Raw genomic sequence first — 13,088 nt, 5'->3', positions numbered from 1 at the left:
AGTGAAGAAAGGAAGCCATACTGCCTGAGCATCTACGCACAGGGCAACGGGCAGGTACCCACGGGTTAAAGGCAGACCCATCAGATGCTACATCTGCTCCCTGGAAGTTCAGGGAAAGCACAGTTAGATCTGTGGGCATAGAGAAAACCTAATCCAATCACCTCCAGATTGACAACGCAATCACCAGTGAGCAGAAAAGGTGAGAAAGGTGGACTCTCTCCAGCATCCTAGGCATGCACTCGGAGAGGGACCTCAAGGCAGGGGTGCCTGTGTGGCTCGTTTACCTGGTGGGATCTTGCAGACGGTGGCCGGGTGCCAGCCATAGCGCTGGTTACAGTTGGGAGACTGGACAAAAATAGCGCTGTCACTGAGGCACTCTGCGAAGACCTCCCCTCCGATGTAGTAGAGCCGCACGCCTCTTCCTACAGAGATTCAGGTTAGACTGGACAGGGTGCCTTTGCTCACACACAATGGCCCTGGGGCCACCTGAGGCTCGCAAAGGAGGCAGAGCAGCAGGGCTGCTCCCAGTGACTGACAGCTTCCCCAGGCAAACAGGCCCCAAAGCCCAAGCCTAAAGTAGGGAAAATGGGCACTGCTGGATTCCTAAAGCCAAGGGAGGCAGATGACAAGAGATGGGCACACAGGATAGGTCTCAGTGACAGCCTTTGCCACTGAGTAGGCATGGGCCTCAGTCAAGTTATTCACCCTCTGAGTCTTCGTTTGTCTCTACGATAGGGATGGGGGCCAGGCGCGGTGGCTCACACCAATAATCCCAGAGCTTTAGGAGGGCAAGGTGGGAGGATCACTTGAGGCCAGGAGTTCAAGGCCAGCCTGGGCAATGTAATGAGACTTCATCTCTACAAAAACATTTTTTTTTTTAATTAACTGGGTATAGTGGCATATCCTTGTAGTCCTAGCTGCTTGGGAGGCTGAGGTGAGTGGATTGCTTGAGCCCAGGGGTTCAAGACTGCAGTGAGCTCCCATCACGCCACTGCACTCCAGCCTGGGAGACAGAGTGAGACCCTAACTCTAAAAAAAAAAAAAAAAAAAAAAGGGAATGATGATAACCTCTACCCTTGCAGGATTACTGTGAGACACACAGTAAGCGCCTGGTGTCAGCTTTTCTTGCTGCTACTGCTACTACTACCCCACTACTATTTGGTCTCTTCACACTCCAAGATTCAGAGATTCATTCAGTAAACCTGCAGGGCTCCTTCTGATGCAGCAGACACCCCAAGGAGCCCTTTATTGCAGGGATGGTTTAACGCTATGCCCTTATTTTTTTCTTCCCTCAATGCATTTTTCTAAAACATTCCAGAGGTTTATATCATTTACTTTTCTTTCACCTCTTAAATCCACTCCAGATGGACAGAAATTATTTTTAAATTGGCTCTGCAACTCAAACAGTTGCGTAAACTCTGACAATGAGCTCTTTGCTCGGCCAGGGGATGGTCCCTTCTCCTGCACGGCAAAGTCTCTGCTCCATTCCTGGGGAAGAAGCTCAGAGGTCAGAGCACGGAGCCAGATATTACAGGCCCAGCATCCAGTAGGATGAACACAAGGTGACCGACCCATGCATCACTGGATGTCCCCTGTCCTGCCTCCTATTCCCACTACTGTCCCCTTCCTCCAACCACTCCCCATTTTTTCTGGCTTTAGTTCTGCAGGGTGCTGGTGGCTCCGAGTCCACAGGAGGGATGACTTCCTGGCTGTCCACAACTGTATCATGTCAGTAAGAGCAGAAGGCAGAGGTGGGGATGCGAAGACCCAGACCAAAAATGTTTGTTTCGTTTCAGTAACTTAAAAAAATAGGCCGGGCGTGGTGGCTCACACCTGTAATCCCAGTACCTTGGGAGGCTGAGGCGGGCAGATCACCTGAGGTCAGGAGTTCGAGACTAGCCTGGCCAACGTGGTGAATCCCCATATCTACTAAAAATACAAAAAATTAGCCAGGTGTGGTGGCACATGCCTGTAATCCCAGCTACTCAGGAGGCTGAAGCAGGAGAATCACTTGAACCTGGGAGGTGAAGGTTGCAGTGAGCCAAGATTGTGCCATCGCACTCCAGCCTGGGAGACAAGAGCGAGACTTGGTCTCCCCACTCCAAAAAAAAAATATATATATTTTTTTATATATATATATATATATATATATATTTTTTTTTTTTTTTAATAAAATATAGAAAAAAGCCAGTTGCAGTGGTATATGCCTATTGTCCCAGCTAATCAGGAGGCTGAGATGGGAGGATAGCTTGAGCCCAAGAGTTTGCGACTGGGCCTGGGCAACATAGCAAGACCCTTTCTCTAAATCAATCAATCAATCAAACAGTGGTATGCCACCCAGAATAAGTATCTTTTTTGAAGTAAAAAACAAAAAGCGAAATGGGAAGAACAGGTCTGGTAGCGGGGGCTGTCTGTCACTGACAATGAGGTCTCTGCAGAGCCGTTCCCTACCCTCCCCAACCCCCTAGACATCAGGTCCCTTTCCTAGAAAATGAGAGCACAGACCTAGGCCCATGGCCTCCAAACTTTTCTTCTCTTCACTACAGAATCAATCATCTCTTCAAATGAAGTCTTCTGTGAGAGCCCGAGATATAAAGCAAGCGAGGGCAGAGGTGCCCTGGTTCACGTGGGACCAGGCTTCCCTTTGCTAACCTGCCCACCTCCTGAGTTTGCCGCAGGAACCCTTTGCCAACCCTTGGGGCTCCAGGACAAGGTCTGAGAAAACCTCACTCTGCCATCTCTCTACAGCCCTTCTAAGTTCTGACAGTTGTGATTCTGGATCGTAAAATCCTCTAAGCTTGGTAACTTCATAAGCAAACCAAGTGATGCGTAACACAGCTTCATCTTCCTTAAACTCACAAAGTCATCTTTTACTCATGTTCTGGGGGCTAGAAGGCAGAAGGTTCACAGTAGTGGTGTTTGGATAGTGGACAATTCTTTTCTACCTTTTCTAAATTGTTTAGAATAATGATACATGAAAATAAGAGAAGATCACTCTTCCAACAATGACTGCCTACTTATCAACCTATCCATCTGTACTTTCAGAGTATTTTTATTTAGAGGATTTCAGCCAGGCACGGTGGCTCACGCCTGTAATCCCAGCACTTTGGGAGGCCAAGGCAGGTGGATCACCTGAGGTCAGGAGTTCGAGACCAGCCTGGCCAACATGGAGAAACCCCGTCTCTACTAAAAACACAAAAATTAGCCGGGCGTGGTGGTTGGGTGCCTGTAATCCCAGCTACTTGGGAAGCTGAGGCAGGAGAATCGCTTGAACCCGGGAGGCAGAGGTTGCAGTGAGCCAAGATTGTGCCATTGCACTCCAGCCTGGATAAAGCAAGACTCTGTCTCCAAAAAAAAAAAAAAAAAAATAGATTTCATATGTTGCCTTTCTCATAGACGTTCCCTTCTTGATCCCTTAGGTGAACTATTTTCCTCTGTGGCTTCCAGATTTTCTGAGATTATATCTTTGAGTGGGAATGATCAAGTGGCCTGAACACTACCTGTCTGGCCCCTAAACAGGGCAACAGAGAGTGTAGGGGACTTGCTGGGGCAGTGAGTCTTCCCCCATGCCCAGCAGGAGGCAGAGCACAGCTAAGGATGGACGCAAGGTTCCCTTCAGAGGCTGTGTGTTCAGGCCTGGGGCTGGGGGTGGGATAGAGTGGCAGGGGCAGGGTGGGGGGGCGGGGAATGGAGCCACCCCATACCGATGTGTCTCCGTGTCAGCTCCACTGCTGCATTCCTGTTGACATTGGAGAGCAGCCCTAGGCAGAAGCGCTCCGAATTGGAGGGGTCGGTGAAGCCATCCACAGTCATGGATGGCTGCGAGGCGTGGAATGTCTCCCCGACGCGCTGGTTCAGCTCGTAGTAGGAGATGGAGCACCAGAAGGCCGGCTCGCAGTAGGTAACTGGCTGCAGGTCTGTGGACACAGGGTGGGCTACTGGGTCATTGGGTGTCCCAAGCCCCATGCTCCCTCGATGGGGTCCCACGGACACTCTGGAAAACCATTTCCCCGCATTTCAGAGGGATTAATAATCTCCCTACCCCGTGCCTTTTATTGTATAAAACTGGCAAGACCCACCAGAACAAGATGCTCAGGTGTCTGGAGGAGATTCCATCAGCCTTGTGTGTAAAGGGCCACTGATTTCTCTCTTTTTATTTATTTATTTATTTATTTATTTATTTATTTATTTAGCTCATAAAGGCCCTGCCCCGCCTGCTTGGCCTTGACTGCATGGAAGGAGTCTTAAAGGAGGGGCTGGGCCAAACCTGAAGAGGACCAGGGGCCACCCAGTACCTGGATGAACCTGGGACAGCCACTGCGTGTACTCACTGTGGGGCAGGCCACACCTCCTGCACAGTCACCTCTCAGCCTCTGTTGCAAGGTCCCAAGAGTAACCCACATTAATCCCTTCCCCTAAAAGGGCTTTCAGATTTTGGCTCTGCACAGCCTTGGGGGCAAAAACTCCCAGCCTGTGGAGCAGCAGCTTCCAAGCCTGCAGCAGCCGAGTGGGTTCCCAACAGCGCCCTATGTTGGCGCAGTGGACACACCAGGCATCATCTGCAGACTGAGCCTGGGGCCATGCCTCCTATCACAGAAACTATTTTCCACACTTATCTAGATGCCGGCTGTTGGGGTGGCTCGGACACAAACCCTTCTGAAAGAAAATCTGTATTTGTCCCAGTTGTCTGTACAGTCTCCATTAGGGGCTCCTCAAAGCAAAACTGCCATCCTACGAGGGGCTGGTTCTCTTTCTCAGAAGAGTAAATGGCAGCTTCTCCTCACACTAGAAATGGATCCCAGCCTTCCATTTCCTGGGGCCTCCTCGCCCTCCTCTTGCCCCGGCCCAGTGGCCCTGGCACTGTGCCCTCCTACTGCACGCCTCTGCAGCATCTCCAGGCCCATTCTCTCAGCCCTTGGCCGGGCCCTCGGAATTCCCACTCACACCGATGCCACAGCCTCTGGACCAGGACTGCCCTGTGCCCTGGGCCAACCTCTTCCAACTGCTTCTCTGCACTGCACTGACTGCTGGGCGCGAGCCCTTAGCCTACGACACTCTGCTTGATGCCTACCTGAATCCCATCCATCTGCTGAAGAATTAGGGAGTCCCCTGCTCATTCTCGCTCTTCCATCTCAAAGCTTCAGCCTGCCTCTGAAGTCCCTCTGGCTCTTAAATATACCTGAAGCGACGCAGTTACTAAGGGTGTTCCTCTGTGTGAGCATCCTGACTGTCCAACTTGACCATGAGGTCCCAGGGCCCAGGCTGACATCTCTCCTCCCTCGCTTTAACCCTCAGCATGGGGCTGAGGGTTCCTCCTGAGGGAGGAACAGGAGACGCTCCCCATGCCCACGTCTCAGCCCTGGCCTGAGAACCCTGCTCACTGGATGCCAGGCAACGTCTAGGAGGGGGAACCCACTGGGAGGATCCCTGCTCATCAGACCTTCTGAAGGTGTGTAAAGCCCAAGAGAGAAAAGTCAGAAGCTGTTCTGCCCACTGGAAGGGGTCTGGTTGCCCCTGCAGGACAGAGTGTCCCAATCCCCTTTTGGAGTCTAGGTGCATGATCCTTTCTAAGAGCAAGGAGAACACTATCACGAACGGCGAAGGGGCAGGCCAGTAACACCCCTGCACTCCACACACACCCAGGAAGTGTCAGCTGGAGGATAAGGACACCCTAGGTCAGGTTTTTCAACTTCAGCACTACTGACATCTGGGGCCAGATAATTCTTTGTTGGGTGGGTGGATGGGTGGGAGGGAGGATCTGCAGATTGCAGGATGTTTAGCAGCATCCTGGCCCCTACCCACTAGGTGCTAGTAGTATACATCCATATCACCCTCTCAAGTTGTGGCAATAAAAAAAGGCTGCGGATATTGCCAGATGTCTTCTAGGGGGCAAAACGGCCTCCAGTTGAAAACCATTGCCCTAGATATTTAACTGGATCATGGGGCACAAGCTATAAAGCCATCCTCCAGACAGACTGGAGGTCAATCTTGGCTCAGGCACAGACTAGACATGCAACTGCGAGCAAACCAGCTACACTCTGTGGGCCTCATCCTCTTTACTCTCGGCGCTGTTTCTGGACAGACAGAGATAACTCATGTGAGGTGCAGGGCATGCATCAAGCACTCAGCACATGGTGTTAACAACAATGATAATAGCCCGATTCTGTGAACTTGAAAATAGCCTGGTCCTATCTCGATCACCATCAAGATGGAGAGGCAAAGCATTCTTGTCCTTTTCTCTCTTCCTGGGGTGGAGCAAAGGAAGATAAGGATGAAGGCATCAAAAGTACTTAATGGGGAAGGGAGGAATGACAGGGCCAGGAGCAGCTGCGGCTTGTGCCCTGGCCCCTGAGGTGAGGCTGAGCCATGTCAGCCACGTCTGGCTCTGGCTTTGCTTGATGCTTCAACATTCCAATGAGATAAGCTATATTCTAAACAATGTGGTCACTAAAATGTGAGCTATGTTGCTTTGGAAACTTAAAAAAAAAAAATCCAAGTGCAACCCAAGCATTCAGAGTGGTCAAGCAATGTATCAGTGCTGCTGGCCACCACTGCCCGAGCGCAGGCTCTGCTGATCCTGCTGTGTGACCTTGGGGATGTGACTTCCTTCTGTAACCTCACTTTTCTAGTCCGTACCATCACTGTGGTGCACTAGAAGACAATAAAGCTACAATAAAGCTGACCACCTAGGTCATTCTCCGGCACGGGTCAGCTTGAACATATAGCTTTGACTGGCCCTGACTTACTCAGCAATGTGTAGAACAGAACAGGGTCCTCACCCCAAAATCATAAAGCCCTGCCCAGCATTCTCTGGGTTTAGTCCAGGCAGAAGAGAAAGAGCTAGGCTCCCAGGAACAGCAACCCAGCCCACCATTCAAAAAAAGAAAAAGCTGGCAGGCCACCCATTGTGTCGCATGGTGCTAGAACCATGCTCTGGGGAAGGGTGGGCTTCAAGGACCCTCAGAATCAAAGACAGGCCTGGGGTCATAGGCCGAGAGGCCCTCCCAAGCAGATCTGACCCCTTATCCAAACAGCCCTGCAACTCACAGACACACACCGGACAGTGTTGTGGAAAACCCCGGACACTAGGAACCTGACACATCATTAAGAAGATGCTTGTTTGAGGGAGCAGTGAAATCAGGCCAGTGGCAAAGTCTGCAGGCTGCCATTTCAGAGAGTGCTGTTTGGACAAGCTGCCCTGTGTTCAGAAGCGGGACTGAGCCAGAGCAGCACCCCAGCCATGCGCTTTCTATTCTCTGCAAACAACTAAAAGCCAGCCGTGATTTCCCTCCTTTCTAGGTCCCTCCCGCCCACCATGCCTCAGCTGCTTCCTCCCAGAACTTGTGCAAGAGGAGTGGCAGACCAGAAAGTATGGTCACCACCTGTGGGTTCTGCCTTCAATGGCACATTTTTCTTTAAAAAAACAAAAAAAAAAACACAAAAAAACAGACCATATGCAGTGGTTCATACCTGTAATCCCAAGCACTTTGGGAGGCCAAGGCAGGCAGATCACTTGAGGTCAGGATTTCGAGACCAGCCTGGCCAACCTGGCGAAACCCCGTCTCTACTAAAAATACAAAAATTAGCTGGGTGTGTTGATGGGTGCCTGTAATCCCAGCTACTCTGGAGGCTGAGGCAGGAGAATCACTTGAACCCAGGAGGCAGAGGTTGCAGTGAGCCAAGATCACGCCACTGCACTCCAGCCTGGGGGATAGAGCAAGACTCTGCCACACACCAAAAAAAAAAAAAAAAACCCCAAAACACTAAATATGCCCTCATTTCTTTCCCAAAGTACTTATCCTTACCCTGGTTAGTACCAGAGAAACAAAAAGGACTCTGGAAAGAAGGCGGCTATAAATGGGATAACCATGAGGTTATAGTTACTGCAAAAGCATCCAGTTTGGCTCTGAGCTTCCTAGTAGACAAGACAAAAAGGGAACATGATATGGTCTATGGCTCTGGTTGGTGGATGGGCAATGCTTACTAGTTCCTCAGGGAAAACAAAGTTTGTCCTGGCATTAAATCTTAAAAGAAATCTCTCAGGGGGAGGTGGCAACCCCTCCCCTGACCAATCGATCAACTGATCAAGCAAGCAAGCAAATTAAGATCTGGTTTCAAGGATTTACCAACAAATGCAGAAGCAGTTCTATAGAAGGCTCCTCTAGGAGAATGACTACGGGGGGTACGGTGACACACCCCATTGAAGAGCAGTTTCACCTCTAGGCTGAGCATTTTGCACAGCTGGGGTGGTAGACGATGGCACGTGCCCACGGCCTTCCCTTCAAACAGCCCTGCTCCCGGCCAGATTTCTGAGTCTGTGCTAATCTCTCCTCCCAGTGCAGAGGTGTTGGAGACGCAGGAACCTCCAGCTCCAGCCTTTGTGGATCCCCCGCCCCCACCAGTGTGGTGTCGGCCAGACTTCTCAAGTGCCATAGGGCACTTAATCCATGGCTGGCCCCCTGCCAGCCTAACGCATTGGCTGGCCTCAGTTTTCAGTCCTGTTCCAAGCTGGCACAGACGTTCCATTATGTTTAAGAAAAAGAAAACAGAATAAAACCCAGAAGGCAACACTTGGATTAAGGGATGCCTATTAAAAACATGTGCAAGAGATTCAAATCCCGTAAAGGAAGAGGTGGGGAGGCAAGGGGGGAAATTAACTTTCTCCTATAAATCGAAAGCAAGGAACGGGCAAAGGCCAGGAGCACCGCTGCTGCAAGATGAAAGGTCAAAACAGAAATGGGCTGGTTTCCGCTGGGCCCACCTCACCTGCGGAAGGCAGCTCTTCCTCAATCTAGGAGATTCCACACTCCGGTTCCCATGTTCCTCATCCACCACTTCTCAGTCCTGCCTGGGTCCTCTGCCTGGACTGCCCATCCCCCTCCTCTGCAGGGACTCGATCTTTAAGGCCCAGCTCACACGGCTGTGAAACACTCCCTCACTGCCTCAATGCAGAATTAACCTTGTGTCCCAGAAACTGTGTACCTGAGTCTCCTATGCTAGAGGATGAGGTCTCTGTGAGCCCACGCCAGCTGTGTCCCAGCACCCAGGGTACTAATTCCAACCTATGTATCTGCGGACTAAAATACCAAACCAAGCTGCACAGAGACCCCCATGCCCTTTTAGCTTATGACCAGCATACTGCAACCAGGAACAGTGGCAAAGTCTAAAAACCGGGCCCTCAGGAGTATGAAGACAGAGCCGACAGCTGACTTCCTGTCATTATGTCGCCTGCCTGTGATTTCACAAGTGTGGGGAAGACCCTGCCTGTGATTTCACAAGTGTGGGGAAGACTGGAGCCAGAGGCTGCATTGTAAAAGAGCCTTGGGCAGCAGCATGAAGATGCCTGGAAGTGGGTTGGGCCTCTGCCCTGGGCCGCTGTCCACACTCAGGGCCGGTGGTCTTCGGGCCGCCCTGCCACCACACCTGTGCTCACACACGGGCGCAGGGGCTCATGAAGCAGAGGGGAAGCCGGGCCTGTCAGCGTGGAGTCTCACCCAGAATCCTAACCCTGACTCACGGGGCAACTTGCCCCCGATTCACACCTTCCCAGCAGAGGTGCAACTAGGCCAGTGCAAAGTGGCACCCTCGGGGAGGGTCCTCCCTTTGGAAGAAATAACCTAAGAATTCTCAACTCTCAGGCAAGCTGCCTGAGGAAGCGTCAGTAGGGAGGGAGAACTATGTCAACAGGAGATGCTGCCTTGGGTCCAAGCTCAAGAAACAGCCCATCATCCTAGTCTACACAATCTAGAGGGCAATTCACAGCAAACGACCACTTTTCAGTCTGAAGCATTGCATCCGGCATCAGCCACCTCCAAGCTGCCCTATCCCTCTCACTCCAAGCTGCCCCATCCCCGCCTCTCACTCCTGCCACTGGCACTCTGGAAGCCATCGCCTCCTTTAACTCCAGCTCAACTGCTCCCCCAGGGCTCTCCCTGGTACATTATTTTCCTCAGTCATGGCTCCGCCCTAATTGTCTCACTTTAAAGCAGGGAACAACTTACTCACCGGGCAGAAGCCAGCTCACTACCTTTTTCCTCTCTCCACCTGCCTCCTCCTTCCCCTCCATTTACCCCAATCCTTCCGCCTTAAATGCCTAGGAAATTCCCGGTGACTCACCCAGCACGCTGTGTAATAACAGGAACATCACCTGCTCATATCTCCTGCCCTGCAAACAACGGTCCCAGGTCCCAGGGTCTCCGAGAGCCTGCCTGGGGCAGGATGCTGAGCCAGGTCTCAACCAGGAGTCCCTGCCCCTTACCAGAAGTGGCTTTGCTGGGGCAAGGAGGCTCAACCTTCCCCAGACCTGAGCCCTGGGGCTAACACCTGGAGTGGGGAGGAAATGAAAGGAGAAACCAGATGTCCTCTGCTTTATTTCTTTTTGTACAGTAATTTCATAATAATCTCTTCAAAGGAAATAATCAGATGTCCTGAGATGTCCCCATTTTTTCCTAGGAAGAGCTCCCTGTGTGCTTGCCTCCATCCTAGGGTTTGGGACGCACTGACTGTGAGTCAGCACAAAGGCTGCGCTGCTGGGTGCCTCCACCTCCCCACCTGTTACTTGCCCTTCAGTGCACTGCTGACTGACTGCAGCCCCTCCCCTCCTACACACTGCTCCCTAAAAGCTCCCCCTTGAACCCCTGATGCCAAATCCAAGGCCTCTTCTTAAATCTCATTTTGCTTCTCTGCAGGGCCCGCTTGTAGCCACTGTCCTTCAGGGCTTGCCTCCCCTCTGAGCTGCTGTGACCCCATCATCCCCCTGACCTCAGCCTTCCCCAAGGAACCCCCACCGCCCGAGCGCATCTCTGGCTGTCTTTCCATCTTGAGCTGGGTCGGCCTCTCCACTAAATCCATCCACTGGCATGACTTCAGCCAAACTTCATCGGTGTTTCAGAGTCAGATCTACGGATGGGCAGTGGGGCGGTAAGACAGAAGTACAGGAACAGTGATCAGTGCATGGGAGGAACGCTGGGTCAGACAGGCCTCCTTCTGCAGGCTCCTCAGAGCATGGCCATGTGAGTCCCTCCTGAGTGGGGGCTGGAGGAGGGGCCACAATACAGGCTTTCCACACTCATTCAACCACCAAACCCCTTCTCTCAGGCCCTGCTATGGGAAAGGCTGCCACATGTGTTCATGGTTTCCAAATCTGCGCCTCCAGCGCCAGCCGCTTTCCTGACTTTCCAACTGCTTCCTGGACATAGTTAAGCACAGGCAACCCACCACCATCTTTCACCCCCAACCCATTCCACTTCCTGGGTGTCCAGCCTCGATGGGGGCATCACCATCATCCCACTTAACGCTGGTCAACAAACCCTGCTCATTCAGGCCCATGATTCCCTCTCAAATGCATTCTCCCAGCTCTGCTGCCATTTCTCGAAAGCATTTATCTCAGCCTCCTCCAGAGGAAGAGCTGTCTAAGTGGGGTTTTGTTTTGTTTTGTTTTGTTTTGCCTCCAGTAATTTCCCCTAGAATTTAGATTCCACACAGTGGCCAGATTAATCTTTATGAAGCTGTCATCAGAAAACCTCCCCACTCAAAACCCACAAACAACTTTATTCTATAGGCAAGAGGGCGCTAAGCAGACACTCAGGGGTCTTTTCCCAGTGCCCCACCTGCCATTTCAGCCTCCTTTTCCCACCTTGTCCCTCTTGAGACAACAACCAACCACCATGCCAGCTGTCCTCAGACCACATCCTGCCCTTGGACCTGCAATGTCCTTCCATCCTTCTCTGCCTCACAGGGTCCCATCTGTCCTTCAAGGGCCCGCTCACACATGGCACAACCTCTCCCATGTCTCCCCACTCCATCCACACTTTCCTCCTTGGCATATACTATTCCTCCCTCTTCTGGGCTTTCTCCCTGGGCACCTGGCACAATGCATTACAGGTGGACATGGACACCTCCAGCTGCCCCCCTCCCCGCCCCCAGGTTGCAAATGCCTAGTGCTCTCCCAGCTCTGGCCCCCAGCATCAGTACATAGCGGGAACTCAGCCAATGTTGACTGAGCGCATGAATACAGAGGAGACGCCCGGCCAGCCTGGAATCCCATCGCTCCATCCCTCGAACCCTCAGAGTACTTCATCTGCACCTCCTTCTTGTTTTAGAATCATTTTTGGTCCTGCCTTATTGATCCCAACAAGGCCGTAGCCCCTTGATGGCTATGTCTGTGGTCCCTCTTCCAATCCCCCACCTGAATGGCATGCAGACAAGAAGTATCTGGGAATGAGGGAGTGAGGAAGAGGCATACAAGCAGGCAGGGCTTCCCCCCGGGAGCCACAGCCACAGACTTTTACATCTCCAACGTAAAAGTCAGCAAATGCCTTGTCTGAGCCTTGTTCCTCCAAGTGAGGAAGGTAGGGACAGCTGGTCTAAACGGCCCAGCAAGGCAGTGTCATGCCACAATGGGAGCGCACGCTCTGGAGTGAGAGGGCCTGAGTTCAAAGCCACCTTCTCCATTCACTAGCTGTGAATCTGGGACACATGAGTTCACCAATGTGTTCCCCGGTTTCCTAATCTGTAAAATGAAAAATCACAATGCTTCTGCCTTATAAAGTTATAAAGATCGGGTTAACATGCAGGAAGCACTCCGAATAACAGTAAACAGCAAACTCTCAAGAGATGTTTCCCATCATCATCACCATCTCACCCCCTTCCAGCTATGACACTGGGAGTCCAGGTGACCTTCTGGGTAGGGATGAAGTCAATGGTTTGAATGGGTGAAGGGGAGCACAGGGGCTCACGAAGCAGAGGGGAAGCCAGGCCTGTCAGCACGGTGTCTTACCCAGAAGCCTAACCCTGACTCACTGGGCGACTCGCCCCCGATTCACATCTTCCCAGCAGAGGTGCAACTAGGCCAGTGCAAAGTGGCACTCATTCTCTGCTGGCCAGGCTTGGGGAGGGTCCTCCCTTTGGAAGAAATAACCTAAGAATTCTCAACATTCAGGCAAGCTGCCCGAGGAAGGGGCAGTAGGGAGGGAGAATTATGTCAACAGAGGACGCTGCCTTGGGTCAGAGCTCAAGAAACATCCCATCATCCTCATCCTAGTCTACACAATCTAGAGGGCAGTTCACAGCAAATGACCACCTTTCAG

The 13,088-nt window shown here is 51.8% G+C and overlaps 1 protein-coding gene across 5 annotated transcripts in view; it reads right to left on the bottom strand.

Annotated features, from left to right (window-relative positions):
* The window catches only part of SMAD3 (SMAD family member 3), a 129,468-nt gene that overhangs the window by 10,028 nt on the left and 106,352 nt on the right, over positions 1 to 13,088 (bottom strand). For all 5 annotated transcript variants that reach the window (XM_001159972.7, XM_054667735.2, XM_054667736.2 and 2 more), the window contains exons 6-7: positions 3,705 to 3,917; positions 285 to 422 (exon numbers count right to left, since the gene is read on the bottom strand). In XM_001159972.7, coding sequence (XP_001159972.2) covers positions 285 to 422; positions 3,705 to 3,917 — 351 coding nt within the window. The remainder of the gene's footprint in view (positions 1 to 284; positions 423 to 3,704; positions 3,918 to 13,088) is intronic.

This window comes from Pan troglodytes, chromosome 16 (genome assembly GCF_028858775.2).
Source record: "Pan troglodytes isolate AG18354 chromosome 16, NHGRI_mPanTro3-v2.0_pri, whole genome shotgun sequence".
NCBI classification, from domain to species: domain Eukaryota; kingdom Metazoa; phylum Chordata; class Mammalia; order Primates; family Hominidae; genus Pan; species Pan troglodytes.
Note: the sequence above shows the minus strand (reverse complement) of the source record. Positions and strands in the feature narration are given on the sequence as shown.